Raw genomic sequence first — 23,631 nt, forward strand, 5'->3', positions numbered from 1 at the left:
CTTGAGTGAAGGGATTCGGGACCAGGGCAGGTCCCGATCGATCCTATCCATCTTTGGGTCAGGGAACCAGCAATGATGGGTCAAAGGGAAAGGGGTAGTCACCTAATGCACCCTAAGAACACCTCTGATCTCACACCTGACTGCTCAACATCAAAAAGGAGAGGAAGAGGGACACAGGCCTAAGAATGGGAGAGCTTCTCCTATAAAGTGCTTCCAGTAACCCCATGGCCCATCTTCTATTGAATGACTAATGACTCTCTCCATCTCACCCACTCAACTCCCCATCCTATGGGCCACCTTCACCAATGTCTTCAGGTAATCCAGAGGCCATTCCCAAAGTTCAGGAGTTGAGCTGGACTCGATGAGGACCACAACCAGAAGCCAGTTGGGGCCATAGGCTATTACACAGGGGGCTCCTATGAGAGGTGGGGGGTTAAGAGATCACATAGCATCATTGAGTATTGCACATAGTCCTTTTATTCTCTGCAGCAGAGAGGCCTAAAAGAACTCTTATCTACAGACACGAGCATTGTCATGATAAATAGCAATCCTGGGGTAGTGGTTTTAGACATGGTGCTGGTATGTAGGGAGGGCTCAGGGCAGAAATGTAACGTGAGCAATGAGTCACAGGCTAGCTCCCAGGTGCGTGAGTTCCAGTTACTGCTGGGTTAGGACAGACAGGGCTGTTTAAAGGTCCCAAGATCCAAATGTCCTCATGGCAGGTGGAGAGCTGGCTGGACGGATGCACTGGGTAAGTGAAGGATGCTTCCCAGTAGAAGCTGCCCCTACCCTTCAGTTCTTCACATCTCCCAGGTGGAGCTGGGCAAAGGAGGTAGCCAGCTGCAGTGCCTCCTGCAGGCAGCCCACATTCTTGCCTGTGGCCTGAGCAGACACATCTTTGCCACCACCTTTGCCGTCCATCAGCCCTGACACCTGCTGCACCCACTCACTGGCTTTCAGGCCCCGGTTGGCTGCATTCTGGAAGAAAGAAAGGGGACGTGGGAGTCAGGACAGAAGACGAGACTGAGGAAGACATGGACAGGGGTGGAAAAGGAAAAGTATGGAGGAGCTTAAAGGCCCACTCCTGCCCTCCTGGGTGCTGCCACCAGGGTTGAGACAGATCCTCCAGCTGGTACTACAGCCCAGGGCAGGCACCGGCAAGCTGGGCTTCAGCATGATTAAACACATCCCCCCCAAGGAGAGGGCCTGAGGGTAGGGGTGCTGGAGGAGGTGACAAACAGGAGGCCAGAAGAATGGCTGTTTCTAACTGGCTGCACATGCAAACAAGGGTCTTGGGCAAACAACTCGAAGAACCAAGCTTCCTCAGAAAAGCTATAAATACCACTTCCCACTAGTACAGGGCTGCAAGGTGTTCTGACCTGGGGGACTTGACACAAACACGTGATCCTGCCAGCTTCATTATCCACTGTGAAGAGCATGGCAGATGTCTCAGGGGAATGCGTCTTGAAGAGCTTCAAGGCTTCATTCAGGGCCTATGGGGAAAACTGATGTCAGGCCACAGCCTGGGGAAGGGGTGCCATGCTCTGCATGGTGCGAGTCTGCAAAGCTCAGTTCTCAGAGCACCCCTGCGGTCCACCCCCTTCTAAGAGCAGGTACTGGTCCCAAGAGTCTGTGTGGAGGAGGACCCACCCACACTCTGGTTCTGAGGTGTGTCTTACATCTCCAGGAGCTGTAGCTCTCAGGCCACCAGCCTCCTCCATGGCTCAGCCTAAACTCAAACCAGAGAGTAGGCCCTCAGGCATCCACTCTACTCAGAGCCACAAAGCTCACACTTCAGCCACCAGAGGGCTGAGACCCAGAAAGGAGACAAAGTAGTAGACAGGTATAAAGCAACACAGGGAGTCCCAGCCCCCAAGTTGCCTTGGCCGAGGCACCGCTTTCCATCTCCAAGATGACAAGGGGCTGGTTGGGGTTGCTGTCAATGAGTTGCTTTGTTTTCTCCAACACCTGCAAGGAAATCCACAAGAGAGGCTTCAGGTCAAAGGCCCAGACAGCTGTCCACACAGTCTCTGCTGGGTGAATCCTCCGTGTTCCCTTCCAGCCACCAGTACAGCAAGACTCACTCGCTTCTGGACATCAGCTTTGCTAGCCCGGTCTAAGTCATCCATGATCTTCTTCAAAGATTTGAGATTCTCCCGGAATTCATCCTTCTGCCACTGGGGGATGACTGCAGTGGCCAGGACCTGGAACCAGAACCAGAATACCACTGGAATCTGGACCACAAGGAGCTAGGATGAGACATAAGTCCACCCCACCTTTCTGGCTTTGAACACCAAAGTCTTCCCTGGCTAGTATCCAGAAGGAAAGAGAAAACATAAAACAAAAAGGTATCCACTGGCCTAGAGACCAGTCACCCTATGAGCAACTATATGAGTTGTACCAAGTAGGGCAAGAGAGAAAGGGGGCAAAGAGAGCTGGGGCTCCTATAAGAGTTGGTCCCTACCAGGCAGTGGACACAGCCTGTGATGGGCTCACAAGAAGCCTCCACATATTAACAGAGATGAGGAGGCCTGGCAACAGTGGGCACCCATTCCCCCAAGTCCCTCAACACTGATGCCCACGGGTGCTTTGAACAGGCCCTGCCACTGGCAGTGGGGGCAGCAAGTAGATTACAGGAGCTCACAGGCCCGGATCCATGAAGACCCCTTTGCAAGGCTGCCAGACAAGAGATCAAAGGTCCACTGCCCTGAGAACCAGGACCTGAGAGTTCAGGGAGTGTCTGACTCATCTGGCCCTGAGCAGGGCTTGAGGGGGGAGGCCACCCCTACCTCCCCAAGGTCAGCGATCTCCCTCTGCACGTCCTTGTTTGGCGCAGTCTGGGCCTTCACTTTGGCCTCCATGACAGAGAGAGAGTTCTTCAAGCTCTCCGCTTTCCTGAGGGCCTAGAGAGGGGCAGAGTTGTAAGCTCCCAGTCAGGTAACTTTCAGCTTCACTCCTGCTGTAAACTGGGGCAAGCACTGATGGCAGGCTATGGAACTCCCAGGATACTAGAAGTTTCTCATTCTTTAAGGAGCCAGCGTTGGTGGCCTCATGCCCTAGCCCTCCTCACAAGCCTGACCAGCAGGAAGGCTGCACTGCCTCAGGCTCAGGGGAGAACCAACAACTCCCGAGCCAGGAGCCCTTCTCACCCCAACAAAATGACCAGTCCTCAAGCTTCAGCACATATCAGGCCCCAGCTGCAGTCCCCAACCCGGAGCAACTAGCCCTGTACACTATGTGTCTCAAACTAGGCATGTACACCCAGGGAGATGTGAGTCAGTGCTGGGGGCACTGGAAGCCACAGCAGAATTACAGCTTACCCTCCTAGAAGCAGATATATTATGGAATAAATGGCAGAATTTTTTTTTTTTTTTTTAAGATTAAACACAGTATAGCTAAGTAGTCCTATACGAGGACGCCTGGGTGGCTTACCAGTTGAGTGTCTGCCTTTGGCTCAGACACTCTCACATCGGGGTCCCCACAGGGAGCCTGCTTCTCCCTCTGGGTATGCCTCTGCCTCTCTCTCTTTCATGAATAAGTAAATAAAATCTTAAAAAAAAAAAGTCATGTAGGTGGTGGTTCTTTTCTGCCAGGTAGGGGTCACTGGCAGACAGTTTGGGGGTAGCATCCTACTTCCAATTCTGTGTGTAGCAGCTACTTAATCGTCTACACTACAGATTTCACAGACTGTGCTCCCCCTGCCTTGTTCAAATAAGCTACAGACCAGCCTGCGGCGCTCACCTTCTGGGCTTCGGCCCCTGTGACAGCAACGATCCTCCGGATACCCTTGGCAATAGCTTCTTCACTCACGATCACAAAAGCTCCCGCATGACTGGAATTCTGCAGGTGCCTGAGTGGCAGAGGACAAAGTCCACGGTGACAAGAAAGCCCACGCACCCTGGTCCTTCCTTGCCACACCTGGGAGACCATAGTGAGAGCCTGAGGTCTTTGAGGCTCCAGGGAAGCCCCGACAAGGGCACAGCGGGAAGAGGCCCTTCACTTGATTTCAGGGTATGGCTCAGGCCAGGAAAGTCAGAGAAAGCCTAGCTGGGACTGAGAACACTCTTACACTGAGACACCACCTTTCTGAGCTTCAGTGTTCTTACGTATAAAATACAGTTAATTCTCCCTCACAGGACTACTGTGAAAATCAGATGAGATCAAACAAAGTGCCTAACACCCAACACAATGTTCCTGCTGGTGGGCTCTACATTCATTCCTAGTTCTGGTCCTCTTTGCAACAGAAACTATATTCTTCTGTTCCTGCCACTACTGACACTATCCGAGGATTACCTTTAAAATCTCATAATCCTAGAAACAGGTTTTATTCCCCAGTTGCTCAGAGAATTTCAAATGCTCATTAAATTTCAGTCATTCTTTCAGTGGCATTAAAGGCTTTGTAGGCAGCTTCCCGTGCTCTAAAGAGTGAAGAGGCATTAAGGCCGAGTGGGGCTCAGGTAAAGGCCAAATTCAGCTGGGCAGAGGAATGAGGTGTCCCAGGTTCCTAGCCATCCTCACACATGCACCTGTTCCCTGCCTGCCTGCAGCTCACAGGAGGCCCTGTATGGGCTCTACCATGGCCTGAAGGATGTTCTTCTCAACGAGATTCCTTTGCAAGCAAGAACTTTCCAGGCCACCACACCATCCCAAAATGACCCCAAGGGCTACAGAGGACTCCAGCTGGAAACAAGTAGTTCTTGCAACCCAACCTGAGCTGGGTGTGCGGTGGGGCCTGACTCAGGGGCCCTGAGGCAATGGAATGAATCCCCAGATGCTGCTCAAGCTGGCAAAAGAAGCTAAGTGAAGACCCCAGAATGGAGAAGAGCTAGGAACAGCTCAGGAGCTTGGTGAGCGCTCCATGGCCTTCCTGAAGCCTGAATTCACAGGCCTTCTTATCAGAATCAGCCCAGGACACAAGAGCAAGCAACTGTGAACTAAACGTTAAGACAATACTTTTTTCCATCCTAGGAAGAACATTTCATCACAAAGCCAGCAAATGTCAATGCCGGACGCCAAGGGGTCTGACAGGAGCACGGGATCCTAAGGTTCTTGGGAATGCAATCTGGCAAGTGTATTTCTGAGAACTTCATTTCAACCTTAAAAAAGTAAGCGTGGGTCTAGCCTATTACTCACTTCCTCCAAGGATAGCACCAGATTAACAAAAAGCCAGTCCCATCCACTGCTCCCCTTCTACTCACGTTCCCCCACAGAACTCAACAGAAGTGAGTGAGCCAGCAGGGCCAGAGGGGTCTTCCAACAGCTCGGACACTGGGACCCCAATGGAGACGACTCGCACAGGGTCAGGATAGGTTTCATCAAACACAGCCCGTAGGCCCTGGATGGCTTTAGCTGCTGCCAGGGGACAATCCTGGGTGTAGACTGGCTGCCATGGAAAGAAGACAGAAAAAAGATAGGAAAAGATCTCTGGAGGGGCAGTAGGAAGTGGCAGGGAAAGCATGGTCTTGTAGGCAGGACTCTGGTTTCTAATCCCAGCTCTGCCCATCATGTGCCCTGAGCCTCCCGAAATAAGGCACCATGAGTAAAGTCAAAGGGATCAAAATAGGAATTTCCAATTATTTTGCTAAACTGTGAACCAAATCTCATATGGGTGCACTATAGTTGTGTGAAATAAAACCAGAAAAGCTCTGGAGAGGGTAGAGCACAGACCTCCCTCTGCTCCCTTCCCCAGAGGCCCTAAGGCCCCTCCATAGGATACCACTGCCCCTACACTCAGTGCAGTTGAGAATTACTGCTTCAAACAAATCTGTGTGTTTAGCAGGGTATGGTCCAATAGAGAAGAACATCTGGACTTCAGAGAAGGCTCCACAAAGAAAAGCGCTGGTACAGGAAGAAGCAAGGCTCATGACCCAAGAGCTGATGCACAATCCTACCTTGGCTGCCTCAATCATCCCATTAGCAATCTCTTCAGCCTTCTTGATCTGCTGGGTGGACATGGCTCCTTTGGCAGTGAAGTCAAACCGAAGGCGGTCAGGAGCAACCAGGGACCCTTTCTGGTCAGCTTCTCCGAGCACAGAGCGAAGGGCGAAGTTCAGAATGTGCGTGGCTGTGTGGTTGCTCATGATGGGCCTCCGTCGGGGCTGTGAAGAGCAGGGGCAGCTGGTGGAAAGGTCTGCCGTCATCCCCTAATATCTGCTCTCTCCTTTCCCACTACTAGAATTTTTAGTTGGATACATGGCTGCCTGAAATAAGGGCTACGTTTCCCAGCTTCCCTTGCAACTAACTGTGGCCATATGACTAAATTCTGGTCAATGGGTGGTGAGCAGATGTGATGCATACCATTACCGGGAAGAAACCTGCCCTCCCCTTCCTCTTTCCCGCTACCTAGACTAAGAAGTAAGAGTTGGCAGATTATGGCCTGCGGGCCAAAATCTAGCTTTTTGTCTTTCTTCATTAATAGGTTTATTGAAGACAGCTACACCCATGTGTTTATATATTATCTATGGCACTTTTATGCCACAACATCAGAGGTGTACAGTTGTGACTGAGATTTTATGGCTCACAAAACCAAAAATATCAACTATCTGAAACTTTACAAAAAGTTTGCCAATGCCTGGCCTACCAATGGATTCGGTGGCTACCTTCTTAGACTATGAAATCAAGGGCAACAATGAGGATAGAAAAACAAGCAAGGAAAAACTGGGCCCTATGCCTTTGTGGGGCAGAGCCTCTGTATCAGCTTGGACTCCAAGATGAGAAACACATTTCTACCTTGTTTTAATAAGCTCCTGTTATTTTGGAGCTCAGTCACACAAACAGGATCTATTTTTTAATACAGGATTCTGGGCTCCTGAAGGAGTATTTGTGGTTAATCTGAAGAAGGGGAATCCATGAAACAAGTCTGTAAGTCTCAACTAAAGTCACTGTCATTTGGGATGCCTGGCTAGCTGAGCTGGAGGAGCAGTCGACTTGATCTCGGGGTTATGGATTTGAGCCCCACACTGGGTGCAGAGATTACTTAAAATAAATAAATAAAATAAAAATAAAATACAATCACGGTCATATGATTTGAGAACATACACATTTAAGAATTCACAGCTGCACCCCTCATAAAATGTGCTCCTGCATCAGATTTGTAATAATCTTTTCTCTGAGGAGTGATCAACAAGGACCAGACCAATTTAAAGCCAAAGAAGATGAGTTCTTTTCATAACGTATATCAAGTCACCATGACGTACACTTGAAATACTTTGGAATTTTATGTCAACTATACCTCAATAAAGCTGAAATTTAATTTTTTTTTAAAAAAGGGAGATGATTACTAACCAGGTCCAATGCCAACCAGCATAATGCAACTCACCTCGTCAATAAACAGCCGGACCTGGTCCCCCACTCTCAGACTGCCATAGATGGTGCCTATGTGCAACACATACCCTCCTCGCACCTGAGCATTCTTCACTGTGAATTCCATTTTCTAAGAGCAGTCCAGGAGAACAATATGTAAATAAATCCAACATATATATATATATATACACGCATACATATATATCTTTATATATGTTACATATTTTCTAAGCCCTTCCGTACTAATGTGTGTATATGCCATTATACATACTTTATACTATTAATACCATTACATGTATTGTATAATGCACACAGACACCATTATCCACTGAAAACTAATAAAAAGCAACCACACTAAAGTGAAGCCCAGTGGCTAGAAGCGGAGGCTGGAACAGGAACAGTAGTTCATTTCAGAAAGAACTGTCAATTATAGAACCAAACCATCAAGTACAGGCCCTAACAAGATAAGATGCAGATGGATCTCCTAGGAGAAATCAATTACTCCTCCAACTCTGCCAACAAGAAACCATCATCACCCCAAACTTGTGATTTTCTCCAATGGACTTTCCTTTAAAACAACCCCTCCCAATTTCCTCCTTCTCCTCCTCCATAAAATATCAGTTCCTCTACTTCCTTTGTTGGACTCGCCTATGGTTTTGCCATAGCTTACATGTCCCACACTGCAATTCTCTATTTCCCAGTAAACTCACTCTTCCTGGTAAAATAACATGTTCATTTTTAAGGTTTAACCATACCTTATTTACCATTAAATATATAGACCACTTTATATGTGCACAAATATATGTGTATATATACACAGATGCTAAGGAGCATCTTAAGAGAATTTAAAGCCACCAGGAGGAACCTGATGCCCATGAGATGAGGTAACTCATCTAAGATCAGAGTCAACAGTGGCAGAGCTAGAGGCTGGGGCTTCTGCAAGGAAGTCTGCTCTCCAGAGAGCTACCTTTTCTTCTTCATGAGGAAAGCCTGGATGAACCCAGGATCAACTGATGCAACCTGACTGCAAAGATCCTGCTAAGAGGGACTTAATGGCAACTGAATCAGTGGTACAAGAGGCAACTCACTTGGCCTCAGAAACACTAATAATGAACCACACCAAAAGATCAGTTATGTCTGCTCCCCAAGGCCAGGAGTGTGAGGAGCCAGAAAAGCTACCCCAGTCCAGGCCCAGCCCTCAGCTGGATACCCCATCCCTGGCCAGCAAGGATGAACAGTTGGCTCACATCTTCACTGTTGTCCTCAACCTTCACCAGGTAGCCTTCATCATAGATCTGCCCTCCTTGCTCAGCATAGAAACAGGTCTTATCCAGCACCACTCCACACTCCTGGCCCGTGGACACTTCTTCCACGAACATCTTATCCCTGCGCAGAGCCACCACTGTGGCCACTACGTTCTCAAATGCTGCAGAGAAGGGGAAAAACAGAGTCAATGACTTCATCACACATTCTTGTCTTTTGCTGGATTCTCTTTGGTCCTTAGGTTCTAACTGTCTAATTTTATTTTACAAGCAAGACCATTAGACTCAACAAAAGGGCTTATTACCAGGGAATGTAACACTCAGTAGAGTGACCCAACTGTCATAGCTTGCTTGGGACGGGGAGGTTTTCCAGGTGAAACTTTCACATCACTGGGGCAGTTCCAGTCACTCTATCTCTGAGCTACTGAACAGGAACCCAGCAAATCTGGTTAAGTATTTAGAAGCAGTAATAAATTCCCTACTCCCAAGGTCAATTCACAATGAATTTGTTCATTTTATGGGCTTGCTTGGATAGATTTAGGGATCTCTGACAGAACAAAAGTAAAAACATGTATTGCCTGTTTCTTTCTTTTGATGCTTAACTTTAGAATGCCACTATTCTATTCCATTCGTTCATTTATTCATTTAATTAATTTCTGCAGGGCTTTAACTCAAGACCCCAAGATTAAAAGTCACATGATCTACCAACTGAACCAGCCAGGGACCCCTAGAATGCAGCTATCCTTGATGCAAAATTCAATAGCCACTGATGATTGTATCATTGCCCATTTCCCGGTTTCCTGAAAGGTTTTATAGTTAGGGGAAACTAGGTAAAGAGTATGGGGACTGTCCTATGAATCTATAATTATTCCCAAATAAAGAGTTAAAAAATTAATTGCCATGGGTCTCTGGGTATATGAAATTGCAGAGCATGACTCTAGTACTACAGGAGAGGCAGGAGAGGCTCTGATAAATACCCTAAGTTCCTAATCTTGAGACTCAACAGAGGTACACACAGTAACATAGGGACGTACTATAACTCCCACTGGAGTCCGAATGGTAATTATACTTTGGGGAATCCTCTGTTGCTTCCAGACCCTTCTCCCGGAGCTCTTCAATAGCATAGATGTCCAGCATAATGAGGTCTTCCCCGCCAGCTCCTTTGCCCTGTGATTTCAGCTGCCAGTAAGAGAAATAAACAGAAGTTACCCTAATGTGGGAAAAATAATTCTGAAATTCTAATTCAAATTGCTAAACTATGCCCAATATAAAGCTCTAGAACAGTTTTTCAATCTTAGCACTACTGACATTTAGGGCCAGGTAATTCTTTGTTCTGGGTGGCTGTCCAATGTAGGTTATTGAGCAGCCTCCTGGACTTCTAACCACTTGATGCTAGTAGCATCCTACCCTCAGCTGTAGAAACCAAAAAGTATCCTCACACATTATTGACAAATATCCCCTGAGGCGAAAGTGCTCCCGTTTGACACTCCCTGGTCTTGGGGAAAAATAGAATTTCAAAGACTTTAATGGAAGGAAACTCTTGTTCTTTGTAGCCAAGTCCTGCCTTGTTTGGTGCTGGGTTTCTTGCTCACTCCCCAAATTCTTTACCTGGGCCAGTTTCCTCTCCTCTTCAAATCCATCCATATCTACCACCATGCCTTTCTCTTCAGCAATCAGTCCAGTGAGATCCACTGGAAACCCATAGGTGTCATAGAGGAGCCACGCAGTGTCCCCTGGAGCACAAAGGGAACTGTGTAAGATTGACACGACAGTCCCTGCCCTTTCCAAAGGAAGCTGGCAGTGACAGAAGGAACTGGAGACAAAGCAAGTTAGTATTGATTCTGTTCACTTGTCAGAAAATCTATCAAATCCTTCAGAATTGACCTGGAGGAAGTACAGGTGGTCTCCTGGTAAAGTTCTGTTTCTTAATCTGAACATGAGTGTACTCAGTTTGTGGAAATTCATCATGCTTTCCCCTTGTACCTTATGCTGCAATAAAAAGTCAAAAAAAAAATTTTTTTTTGGAGTTTTCCAGTCTAATAAAAAAAAAAAAAAAAAAGAAAGACAAGTTGCAGAATAGTATATATGTTCCCCTTTTGCTGGAAAACACACACATATGCCCCTACATACATGTGTATGCAAATAGAGAAAAGCCCTGAATAGTTATACAATAGGTAAAAACTGTTACCTCTGAAAAATGAGTTTAGGAAAGAGAATTTTCATTTTTTACTTCTGTGTTAAACACTTTGCCACAATAACGTATTACTTTTATAATTTTATGATAAACCCAATTTTATAGTAAAAGCCTTAGCCCTTGGAGACACAGGACTCCAGTCATTTTTGAAAAAGGGTTTGCCTCTTCTGGACAGAAGAACCAGCCTGGAATAAAATGGGTCCTTACCAGGAATGGTATTACAGTCTCCCAGGCTCTGAATTTTCCTATCCAAGATGCGGCGCCCTCTGCTGAGAGTCTTGAGAAACTGCACTTCTTCTTCATTAATGATGTCCTTTACCATATCTGGGTCTTTCTTCAGCTCAGGAAATGCATCTCCCTGGCAAAGGGGAAACAGAGATGTGGGCTCAATAAGGACAGGGACCATTCCGTGACCCCCCTCAAAACTCATTAACAGTATGCTAACTCCCACTTCATCCCTCTAAGCTCTGTGCATTAGCAGAACACAGTTAAGCAGGGAGGTACACCTACCAAGGACTGGACGACAACATCTACTAATGTGGCAAAGAACCCTCTGCTGGCATTGAGTTTCTCATGGGAATATCGAACAGCTCGGCGGAGAATCCGTCTCAACACATACCTGAAACATGCAGAAAACCATCTGCTCTAGGCAACTTTCCAAGGTAAGCATTTGGTAATTCTAATTCGGGGCTTTTAGAATTCTACCCAAAGCAACATGACTAGTTTTTTTTTTTCTTTTTTAAGATTTTATTTATTTATTCATAGAGACACATACACAGAGAGTGAGAGAGAGAGAGAGGCAGGGACACAGGCAGAGGGAGAAGCAGGCTCCATGAAGAGAGCCTGACGTGGGACTCGATCCAGGGTTTCCAGGATCATGCCCCGGGCTGCAGGCGGCACTAAACCGCTGCACCACCAGGGCTGCCCTGACTAGTTTTTTCTTTCAGAGACTTTCTTTGACCCTAAGACTGTTTTTCGTGTGTCCCTGAGGTCATTAATTCCAGCAGAAAACTCAGAGATATACCCACAAATATGCATCAAAGATAACTCTGCTTTGTTTTTCTACCACATTCTGCTGATCCAGAGATGGAAGCAGGTATAACCCAGATGGCTGGTGCCCCAAATCCCAGGTACTGCCCGTCAGTAATAAAACTGCCTGGGGCTAATCAGTATCTACCCCTTCCCTCCTTGCCAATATCCTACTGGACAACCTAAAATACAATCTGTATCCTATCTTGTACTTAGCAGCAAAGATTTAATATAGTGGCAACTCTGTAACACGACCTAAAACTCTCTTAATCCCTAAAAAAAAATAAATAAAGGGATTCCTCCAACTACCTAAGACAAATAAAAGAATAAAGAATGGCCTTAAATTCCATGGAGACTCAATAAACTCAGTGGCAATCCTAACACCATGCCATGCGTAACAAATATACTTACCCCCGTCCTGTGTTGTCAGGTCGGCCACCATCGGCCAGTGCCACGGTGATGGTCCGGGCATGGTCAGCCAGTACCCGATAGGCCATATCGATCCCATCAGCATCATCGGCACCAACTTTCCCAGTGTATGGCCGGGCACCTGTGCCCTACAGATAAAAACCAGGAGGAAGCTCTTTAGGAAGTAGCCCTTCTGGCATGGCCTTGCTCTAGAGGCTCCAAGAGGACTGAGTGAACATAGGGGAAAGGATGACCCTCTTGCCAGATCTTTTAACACCAAGAAAGACAGCAGGGGTAAAGAGCCTCTAGACATGCCCCTGCACTCAACAAACTACAGCAACTTGTGCTTAGAACCTCTGAGGTTATTAACAATTAAAGTGACAGATGGTCACAGGTACTCTTAGCTGGCAAAGATATTATGTTATCTCTGACTGTACTGCTAAGAGTCCCACCTAGAAACCTCCACAGAAGTCTGCAATGTTTACAATAGGACCAGTACCTTCTGAATGGCTTCAAAGTAAGGAACAAAAAGGTCCGTGTCATAGTTGGACATCTTATTCTGCAGTACAGACACCAGTCGCTCCAGGCCCATCCCTGTGTCAATGCTTTTCTTAGGAAGAGGCTTCAAAATGCCATCACTTTCCCTGCAAGATCCAGAGAAGGAGGAAATTGAAATTACTCTGGGTGCTAACCATTCCCCACTGGTTAAAACTCACTTATATAGCACAGATTGCAGGCTCTATTTGCCATTTGCCTGTCTGGTTTGGTGGGAGGGAGGGGAGTGGAGGGGAAAAAGGAAGTAATACTCTGGGGCCTATTACAGAGTGAGGCAAGGGGTGCCTGGGTGGCTCCACTGGTTAAGTATCTGCCTTCAGCCCAGGTCATGGTCTCAGGGTCCTGGGGCAGAGTCCTGCATCAGGTTCCCTGATCAGTTGGGAGTCTGCTTCTCCCTCTCCCTCTGCCCCTCCCCACGACTTGTGTGGTCTCCCTCTCACTTTCTTTCTCTCTTCCTCAAATAAATAAAACGTGAGGCAAGCCTCAAGCTAATGAGCTTTAAAATTGCAGTCCATAGGGATGCCTGGGGGGATCCACTGGTTAAGCGTCCAACACTTGGTTTGGACTCAGGTCACTATCTCACAGTTGTGGGATCGAGCCCCACATCATGCTCTGTGCTCAGTCCAGAGTCTGCTTCAGATTCTCTCCTCCCTCTCTCTCCTACCTACTGTCTCTGTCAAATAAATAAAATCTTAAAAAAAAAAAAAATTGAATCAAATCACAGTCCAAATTACCACAAAAATGACATCATAGGAATAGTCTTGAAGTGAGTACTATGTGGAATAAAAGTAATTTACAAAAGATTAAATAAAAAAATTAAAAATAAAAGTAATAAAAACAAAAGATTAAATCCAACCATGTCTCAGAGATCAGAGGGAAAACCTGAGAAATAAAATCTAAATATTGTCCACAAGATCCCCTGATGCCTTTAGTGCCTTCTATAGCTCCACTCCACTGTCCCCAAAGATGAGGATGAGAAGACAGCCTTGCGTTGAGTTCCTCTTTCTCTACTTGGCTTAAGGTGCTGCTATTAGCACGAACAGTTCAGGACCCCACGGCCACCTGTTATACTGGATAAACACAAGGTTCCAAATCTCCAGCACATTGGGGTCATCCTGGTTGACGAGGTGTGCAGCATCCCGGCCACCAATCCGGTCATAGTGGATCTCACTGCAGGGACCACACGGGCCCGTGTCACCCATCTCCCAGAAGTTATCCTTCATGTTGCCAGGGAGGATTTTGGTGTCATCCAGCCTGTACAGGGTAGGAAAGACAAGCCCAGTTACAGCTATTGACAAGATTCTTGCCCAGACTTGCATCTACCACAAAAGGAGATTCTTATGCATTTCCAGCTTTTAAAAAGATAGATTAAAAGTTAAAAAATGACTAAGCTATGACTATAATAGAATACAAAATATACATAAGGGGCTACATTCTTAAACTAAATAAAAATGGGCAAAGATAGGGATTGAGCCTAGAAAACACATAAAAATGAAAACACCTATGCTCAATAGGACCACAATTTAAGCACTTTCTTTGCAAATGTTCTTTAATTTTAAAAATGGAAACAGGGAAGCCCTGGTGGCACAGGGGTTTAGTGCTGCCTATAGCCCAGGGTGTGATCCTGGGGACCCGGGATTGAGTCCCACGTCAGGCTCTCTGAGTGGAGCCTGCTTCTCCCTCTGCCTGTGTCTTTGCCTTTCTCTCTCTCTGTGTCTCTCATGAAAAATAAATAAAATCTTAAAAAAAAAAATAAAACATTTAAAAATGGAAACAGTATAAGCATTAAAACACCTACTGAGTATTTCAAGTCACTTCTCTATGCCCCAATTTAGTCCAGTGTTTCACCTTAAAATGATACCAAAAGGAATTTAGTAAGATCAAAATTATTTTTAAAAATATTGGACTCTGCTGAGAACTGTTAGGTAATACAACACTCAAAAGAGATTGAGCATACTGGATAAACAGAGTCCAGATATACACAAGCCAAGCAAAACAGGATTCCTATGCCAAGAGTACTATTTAAGGTTCACATGCATTACTGCCCAAAATGTCCAAGTACATGTAGACCACAGAATCTAACCAAGTAGGGGTTTCAGACCAGGTACCAGGGGAAGCTGGACTGGAATAATATTCCTGGAGTAAAAGTAATTAATTAATACATGAATGAATGAAACTGAGAAACTGTGCTAAGTGTGGTAAAAAGCTATGCTTTTCTAAGAGTGAAAAGAATAAGAAAATGAGTAGGGCACCTAGGCGGCTCAGTCAGTTAAGCATCTGCCTTTGGCTCAGGTCATGATCTCAGGGTCATGCCCCCTTCCTGCTCCTTGCTCATCATGGAGTCTGCTTGGGATTCTCTTTCCCCCTCTCCCTCTGCCTCTCCCCTTACTCACACTCTGTCTCTTTCTCAAATAAATGGATCTTAAAAAAATAAAATAAAGGCAAATAATGCACTAAAGGATATTGCACCCAGTCACTTCCACCTCCATCTCAAAATGTATAGCCCAAAACAAGAAATGGCAATGCACTCCAAACTCTAATACCCCACTATGGCACCAAGTTAGAAATCCCTTTATTCCTCCACACTCAACATGTGAGATACATTCTTACCCTAAGTTTTGCCAGATCTGTTTGCACTCCAGGTCTGGTTCTAAACCAGCTGCTTCATCCCCACCAAAGTAAGTAACATAAAGTCTCTCAACTGGAATACCAAACTCTTGGGTGAGAAGCTCCAGAGCCATCTTACATGCCAATTCCTATAATAAGACAAAAAAAGAAAGAACATGGAATGTGGCCAAGCCAAAATCTATTTAGTATGAGTAGGAAACGCCCAGATCCTAGGAACACAAATATAAAACTGCAACATTTTCACTATCAACACAGCCAAATAAATTCAGGATCAATTTATACAAGACCTCCAAAACATAACCTGAAAACATCAAATGAAAGGTACTACTTTCAGGAAGTCTTAGTATTAATAAATATCCTTCTTTCCTGAATCTCCTAGATGATGATACTTCCTATTTTATAACAAGCAAAACTGGAATCCATATCCTTCAATGGAGAGGATCATTTTGCTCAAAACCCCAAAGGAATCTTCTCTTTGAGCTTACCTTGAAGTAATCTCCAAAAGACCAGGAGCCCAACATCTCAAAGAAGGTGTGATGATAGACATCCTTGCCAACGTCATCTAGATCATTGTGTTTGCCCCCAGCCCGGATGCATTTCTGGGTATTGGCAGCTCTGCTCAGCTTTGCCATAGGGTGAGATGGGTCAATAGTGTTCAGAAAGATGGGTTTGAACTAAAAAAGAAAGGGAACATTTCAACTTTTAAGGAGATGCAGATCTATCAGGTGGTCACATGCTGGCAGGAAGAGACCACACATAAACTGTTCGGTTTGTGATTTAATTAGCCTGGAATACAGAAACTTGGGAGGTAGGCAGCCTGATGGAGCCACAGCAGAGGCAGCCTATCTTGGAGCAGCTTCTCCCTGGTCCTAGTTCTCTCACAGTCCCCACCACTGCCAGTAACACCACCTATACAAGGGGAAGGCCTGCTGGATCTGTGCTAACAGCCAGAGGTTGATGTAGTGAAACTCACGCTTCCTCATAAGTCTCTGGTGGTCGGGGCTTAGAACACCTTTCTGGAAGAACTTATTCTCAAAGTGATATGTGGGGGATCCCTGGGTGGCTCAGCGATTTAGTGCCTGCCTACGGCCCAGGGCGTGATCCTGGAGTCCCAGGATCAAGTCCTGCATCAGGCTCCCTGCATGGAACCCGCTTCTCCTTCTGTCTCTGCCCCCCCTCCCCGCCCTCTCTGTCTCTCATGAATGAACAAATAAAAATCTTAAAAAAAAAAAAAATAATAAATTAATTAATTAATAAAAGTGATGGGATCCCTGGGTGGTGCAGCGGTTTGGCGCCTGCCTTTGACCCAGGGCGCGATCCTGGAGACCCAGGATCGAATCCCACATCGGGCTCCCGGTGCATGGAGCCTGCTTCTCCCTCTGCCTGTGTCTCTGCCCCTCTCTCTCTCTCTCTGTGACCTTCATAAATAAATAAATAGATAGATAGATAGATAGATAGATAGATAGATAGATAGATAGAAAAAAAATTGAAAAAAAAAATAAAAGTGATATGTTGGGGGTGCCTGGCTGGCTCAGTCGGTAGAACAAGTGACTCTTGATCTTGTGGTCATGAGGTTCAAGCCCCAGTTGAGCTTAGAGTTGACTTAAAAAGAAAATAAAATAATTTTTAGGGGGATCCCCGGGTAGCTCAGTGGTTCGGCGCCTGCCTTCGGCCCAGGGCATGATCCTGGAGTCCCGGGATCGAGTCCTGCGTCGGGCACCTTGCATGGAGCCTGTTTCTCCCTCTGCCTGTGTCTCTGCCTCTCTCTCTCCCTCTCTCTGTGTCTCTCATAAATAAATAAAATCTTAAAAAAAAATTTTTTTAAAAACTGATGTAGTGGCTTCATGGTAAAGGTGATAAGGAAGAAAAGAAACTGAGACCTATTAAGGGAGTAAAATCAGCACAACTTTGCAAATGACTTGTAGAAAGAAGGTATTATTTTGCTCTCAGGATTTATCAACTTACACTTTAATGTATCATTGTTATGTAACTTTGCTTTATTTTCCCACTAGACCTGTCCAATTTGGTAACCACTAGTCACTCGTGATTTGTAAAATTAATTAAAATGAAATTGTTAGTAATTAATTAAAAATATTTAAAAACAAAAAATTCAGTTCCTCAGTCACACCAGCTCAATAATCATGCATGGGGTTGGGGTGCGCCTAGCTGGCTCAATTGGTGAAGCATGCAACTCTGATCTGGGGGTTGTAAGTTCGAGTCCCACACCAAGTGTAGAGATTACTTTAAAAAATTAATTAATTTTTAAAATCTAAAAAAGGAAAAAAAAAACCATACATGGCTGGTAGCTGCCATATTGGGCAACCCAGCTATAGAACATTACTATCACCGTAGAAAGTTCCATTGGACAATTCTTTCTTTTTCCTTTAAAGATTTTATTTATTTATTCATGAGAAACAGAAAGAAAGAAAGAGAGAGAGAGAGAGAGCGCGCGCGCGCAAGAAAGAGGCAGAGACACAGGCAGAGGGAGAAGCAGGCTCCATGCAGGGAGCCAGACTTGGGACTCGATCCCAGGTCTCCAGGATCAGGCCTGGGCTGCAGGCGGCGCTAAGCTGCTGAGCCACCCAGGGTGCCCTCTATTGGACAGTTATGAACTAGACCATGAACTCTTTAAAAGCAAAAACTCTACTGCTTATCTTTGTGTAGCTAGCACCTGGCATAGCACCTAAAAAAGCGCAGATGCCTAATAAATACTATTTAAAAATGTTTTAAAAAAAGGAGGGGGGAAGCAAAACCCCATCAAGGTATTTCTGATTAAGAGGCAGTATAGCACAAAAGTTAAGCAAACGACTACCTGGGGTTCAAAACCACACTCCAGCATTCACCAGCTATATCAGGTTGGGCAGTTTACTTGAGCTGTCAGTGCTTCAGTACAGAGTGAGGATGAAATGAGTCAGCATACGTACAGGACATAGAAGAGTGCCTAGCCATCATAGTAAGCGCTACATACAACAGTCTAATAATTACTATTATTCAGAGTACATTAGAACATTGGACTCCCACGGTTCTCCTACCTAGTCGGCCCATGTGGGAGAAGACAAAACCCATGCCTAGGAATGCCTCACTAGAATAGAACTTTTCCAGTGTTCCAGAAAACCCATCACCTTCCAAGTCCACATAAAATTAGTGCCCCCTATTCCAGGTTTATACAAAGGACTTATACATATCACAGAAAACATATGTATGATTTCACAGTTATTACAAAAGATGGAAAATGTTCCCCCCACTGCCTCTAATTTTCTATGCCAGGAAAGAAAAGAAAATGTCAACTTATCACTTAGTGCAAAGTGAGCCACATTCTAAGAGCCAGTGGGTTCACTAGGCTAAGCGGGGCTCCAAGAGAACCACCAAAGGAAAACCCTGAAGGGACTATGTAACCTGAATCCACTTCCAGTCCATAGTCAGCCTGACAAAACAGTTTTCAATATCACAACAAAACTTTCAAGTTATCTGTTATAGTTCAACTGCCCCAAACATAAATCCTACTAATAAAGTTTCTACGGCAGTAGATCCAAATTGGTATTGGGGACAGTAGCTTTAAGAGTTAAAAAAAAAAAAAAAATCAATAGAGGCACCTGGGTGGCTGAGTCTGTTAGGCGTCTGACTCTTGATTTTGGCTCAAGTCATGGTCTCAGGGTCATGGGATTGAGCCCCACATGGGGCTTTGAGCTGAATGGAAGAGTCAGCCTGAATTCTTCCCTCCTTTCCCTCTGCCCCTCCTACCCCCACAACCTTACATGTGCATGCTCTTTCTAAATAAATAAATCTTAAAAAAATTAAAAACAGGGCAGCCCCGGTGGCGCAGCGGTTTAGCACCACCTGCAGCCCAGGGCGTGATCTTGGAGACCCGGGATCCAGTCCCACGTCGGGCTCCTTGCATGGAGCCTGCTTCTCCCTCTGCTTGTGTCTTTGCCTCTCTCTCTAGCTATGTCTCTATGAATAAATAAATAAAATCTTAAAAAAAAAATTAAAAACAAAATTTTTAAAGTCAATAAAGCTGCATGGCTCAGAATGGAAATGAAAGCAGAGGTTTGGGCAGCCCCGGTGGCGCAGCGGTTTGGCACCACCTGCAGCCTGGGGTGTGATCCTGGAGACCCGGGATCGAGTCCCACATAGGGCTCCCTGCGTGGAGCCTGCTTCTCCCTCTGTCTGTGTCCCTGCCCCTCTCTCTCTATGTCTATGAATAAATAAATATTAAAGAAAGAAAGAAAGAAAGAAAGAAAGAAAGAAAGAAAGAAAGAAAGAAAGAAAGAGCGAGCTTTGAAAGAATCTTGAAGAACTCACTAATTTTATAAAGGAAAAAACAAGGGGAGGGAGGTATGCCTTGCTGGTTCAGTCCATTAAGCACCTGCCTTTGGCTAAGGTCATGATCCCAGGGTCCTGGGACCCCTGCTTCTCCTTCTCCTTGCCTCCTCTGCTGTGCACTCTCTCTCAAATAAATAAATAAATAAAATCTTTAAAAAAAATAAGGAAGAAAGAGAAAAAAGAAAAAAAAAAACAAGGATAATGAAGAGTTGAAAGAGAATCACGAAAGCGGAATTAATAGGTCTCTTCATGGCTCAGCAAAATTAACCTAGCCAATGACTAATAAAACACAGTTCTTTACTTAGAAGAAAACGCAAACCAGGGGCACCTGGCTGGCTCACTAGGTAGGGAATGTGACTCTTGATCTTGGGGTCTTGAGTTCAAACTCCACCTTGGGCAGAGAGCTTACTTAAAAAAATAAATATGATATTAAGAAAAAGGTAAAAACCCTTACCTGGTTCATGCCCGCATTGGCAAAAAGCAAAGTGGGATCATCCAATGGGATGGTGGCAGATGAGTGAACATAAGTGTGCTCATTTCTCTTGAAGAAATCTATAAATCGCTGCCGGATTTCACTTGCTGTTAGGGTCGAGTCCATCTTGAAAGTAGCCCTATGGAACTAATCAGAGAAAAATGAAGGAAAATTAGAGGAACTGCGACTAAGAGATAAGTAGGTATTACACAAGACTCCTGGCTCCACAGGCCAAGTCAAAGCAGGGCACTGGTTATCTGTTTGATCCTAAAACCTCTATGTTGTAACATCTGAGGCTAAAATCAACATCAAAGCAAAATTTGCTGCACACAGCAGCCAACAGCCCCACATGTTCTTCTTTCCCATGCCAACCTCAATAGGTTCAATACACCAAGACATCAAGTAGAGCAGGAGCATTTTCTTCCTGTATTCACTTATTCCAAATATGAAGATGTGTAATGCATCCTCTGTGCCATGGCCTAGGCCAGGAATTAAGAAATGGGAATAAAAACCTCATGGTTTACAGTCCGGCAGAGAAGCCTACTAGGGATGGGGGGGATGTTCAGGAGACCTGGGTTCCAGTCCTAGCTATAAAAGCTTAATGGAGTTACTTCACTTCACCAACAAATGGAAAGGTCCTTATAAGATGAACTCTAAAGCCCCTTTCAGCTCTGTGCTCATCTACATGCCTGGATCATGCAAAGTCCCATTATCCCTAAAGCCAGGGTCTCTAGGTTTGGCCTGTCTTTGGGAGGCTGCTGTCAACAGCAGAGAACCTGGGGCCTTGCTATACAAGGAACTGCCTGCAAGTAAGATTATACCTGCCTTCACCTAGCCTAAGCACCCCCAGAACAACTGGCAGACTGCCAGTTATATTCCTAGGGGGCGAGGATGTTGCAGCCACACTAAGGAGGTAGAGCTCAGGGGATCCCTAGGTGGCGCAGCGGTTTAGCGCCTGCCTTTGGGCCAGGGCGCGATCCTGGAGACCCGGGATCGAATCCCACGTCAGGCTCCTGGCATGGAGCCTGCTTCTCCCTCTGCCTATGTCTCTGCCTCTGCCTCTCTCTCTCTCTCTCTCTCTCTCTCTGTGTGTGACTATCATTAAAAAAAAAAAAAAAAAAAAGGAGGTAGAGCTCAGAATCAGTAAAAGAGAAAGGGAATCGGAAGAGAGAAAAATTAGAAAACAACTTGACAATTTCAAAGCCCTTTCTCATCTATTATGATTTTCCTGAGAGGCAGGTTGTGGAAAAGTAACAGCCCTTGGTGGAAGATCCCAATCACTGGCATGGAGCTGTCATGGCATGCAGCACTCGGCATCTGGAAAAATGGGAACCATCTGGCTGACATTAGTCTCTAGAATTCTAGACCCAACTCTAACCTTAAATAAGTGACTTTGTCCCCAATATGTTTCTTTTGGTAAAAAAGTAGTATCTACTCTGCCCAGGTGTTGTGAGACTCAAAATCTATCCAATATTTGGAAGCAATCCGTAAAGTGGAAAGCCCTAAAGGAACATGGATGGATGCTATTACTTTAAGTCACTTAGTGCCATGTTTTTCCCCCCTTCTTCTAAGGAAAATAAAGACGTACATAGTGAACAAGGGACTCTGATTCAGATTTATCCTTAACCACAATTTCAAACAATTTATTCACAATTCAATCAACTCATTACTCCAATAAAGCCCTTCGGGCAAAAAGATGGTAAAACTGGCTGAAAGAGACAAAGAGAGAACTAAAACTCCCACAGATAAGGACTTTTATATCCATAAGGAGCCAAGGCTAGGATTTTTAGAAACTTTGCCACACCACATTCCTCCTCGTCCCTTCTCATCGTGGAACTCAATGAGTCTTAACGGTGGCAAAAATAAATATACAGTGCCAATTCTGACTGAGCAACATCACAGCAGTTTCAAAATTTTCATTGCTCCTCCTCTAAACGGGCTGAGGTAAATCAGCTGTATTCCAAAAGACACATAAATGTCCCATTTTGCTTATTCATTCAACATCTATAAATGCACATTGTGCTGGGAACCAATATGAATGAGGCTATGCCCTCAACAGAGTGACAGTCATACAGAAAGAACTGCGAAACGTATGACATAAGGATCCAATATATTGACAATAAGCCCTACAGAGGCAAGGACTCTTAAAAGCCATGTCACCATCACAAATTCATTTGTTCAATATATACTGGAAGGCTGTCTGTATTGTATATGCACTGGAAGGTTGGGATAAAGGATGGTCCTCAGAGTCCACTTCCCAGCAGACGCTATAAAGGTCTTGAGTACCTTTAATCACATTGGCCTTTGGGTTTAAGGCTCTAGCCACAGATCTTTCAACGTGCTCTTCATTTGCCAAGTAAGCTGTCTACCCTACTCCACTTTTTCCCATTTCCTAGAATTCCTCAATTGTGATAGATCAATTCCAAAGAGACCTATTTAAGGAAGCTTTCTCTCTCCTTCTTGACGAGATCCTATTTTTATTCTCGTAGCTCCAGGCGTCTTCCTTCATACCTTCCACACGCATCGGACTGCTTGTTCAATGTCCATCTTCCCATCAGGGGTACATCCTCAACATCTAGTACAACCACTGCTAAATAAGTATTTCAGGATTAGGTATGATCCTTTAACAGCGAATAGTTAAGTGAACTTAAAGCACACGGGAAAATGCAGGCTCTTTTGGAAGTAACAGCTGAACATGATGGGGCACAGAAAGTGCTTCCAGATGAACCTGAACCAGCGTCAGCTACTTCACTAGTTTTAAAATTTTAGGAAATGGCTCAGAGGGAATTCCACGCATCTAGACCACCCTTGCACCACCCACCCCACCTCCTCGTCGGTCCCTAGGAGATTAAAACCGGGGGAGAGAAAACCACAGCTTTGGGCGCGTAGTCAATGGCAATCGTGATCCTCGCGAAGTCTAGGTCCTCGGCAAGGCCACCCGAGGCCACTCCGTCCCCGGCGCTCCCGGCTCTAGAGGCCTCGTGGGGCCGGGCCCCCGGAGCCCGCTGCGGCGGCCCCGCTTTCAGGCCCGACCCGGCCGCTCCAGCGGCGTCGCAAAACTCTCGGAGGCCCTTCTGCTTCTCCCGAGGGTCGCCGTCCCTGACTCCTCCCTCACAGCCCACCGCCCGGAGCCCGCGCTTACCTGCTCCCACAGACGCTCCGCGGCACCGGCCCGGAGCCACGACAGACAGCAACCCGCACAGCCCCGCCCAATGACGCGCGCGGATGGAAAGAGCCCCGCCCAGCCTTACAGTCCCGGGAACTTTATTGATCAACCCACCTGCCAATCAATCCCGGGAACGAATCAGCTTACGACTCGGTTTCCAGGAAGGCGGCCCTAAGCCGGCTGACGCAATGGCCGGGAAAACGAGGGTCGGGATACGTCACGTGACCGGCGAGGTTGCGGACTTCTGGAGGTAGACATTTTGGTTTGCAAAGTGGCTAATAGTTGACCTGGC

The 23,631-nt window shown here is 45.7% G+C and overlaps 1 protein-coding gene across 4 annotated transcripts; it reads right to left on the reverse strand.

The window, feature by feature from the left end:
- Positions 1-454: 454 nt before the first annotated feature.
- On the reverse strand, positions 455-23,602 carry AARS1 (alanyl-tRNA synthetase 1). Of its 4 annotated transcripts, none has more exons than XM_025426810.3 (21): positions 23,454-23,602; positions 20,156-20,320; positions 15,864-16,052; positions 15,361-15,506; positions 13,813-14,004; positions 12,695-12,839; positions 12,199-12,344; positions 11,269-11,377; positions 10,966-11,116; positions 10,173-10,297; positions 9,599-9,743; positions 8,550-8,728; positions 7,319-7,432; positions 5,892-6,098; positions 5,199-5,383; positions 3,742-3,850; positions 2,790-2,903; positions 2,085-2,204; positions 1,882-1,968; positions 1,380-1,493; positions 455-978 (listed from the first exon to the last, which is right to left on the reverse strand). In XM_025426810.3, exons 2-21 carry the CDS (start codon positions 20,297-20,299, stop codon positions 793-795), a joined length of 2,907 nt encoding a protein of 968 aa, XP_025282595.1. In that variant the 5' UTR covers positions 20,300-20,320; positions 23,454-23,602; the 3' UTR covers positions 455-792. The 4 variants fall into 4 exon arrangements, with proteins under 4 accessions (XP_025282595.1, XP_025282594.1, XP_035571982.2 ...); XM_025426809.3 differs by lacking the exon at positions 23,454-23,602 and adding an exon at positions 23,316-23,431; XM_035716089.2 differs by lacking the exon at positions 23,454-23,602 and adding an exon at positions 22,685-22,760.
- Between the last annotated feature and the right edge of the window lie 29 nt (positions 23,603-23,631).

The sequence above is a fragment of the Canis lupus genome, chromosome 5 (genome assembly GCF_003254725.2).
Source record: "Canis lupus dingo isolate Sandy chromosome 5, ASM325472v2, whole genome shotgun sequence".
Classification (NCBI taxonomy): Eukaryota; Metazoa; Chordata; class Mammalia; order Carnivora; family Canidae; genus Canis; species Canis lupus.

Coding starts and splice junctions, on each gene's coding strand:
- AARS1 (XM_035716089.2), bottom strand. CDS start 22,720: ATGGACATTGAACAAGCAGTCCGATGCGTGTGGAAG. Junction 15,507..15,863: donor CTTTTGGAGATTACTTCAAG/GTAAGCTCAAAG, acceptor GTCTTATTATAG/GAATTGGCATGTAAGATGGC. Junction 1,969..2,084: donor AAGCTGATGTCCAGAAGCGA/GTGAGTCTTGCT, acceptor ATTTCCTTGCAG/GTGTTGGAGAAAACAAAGCA.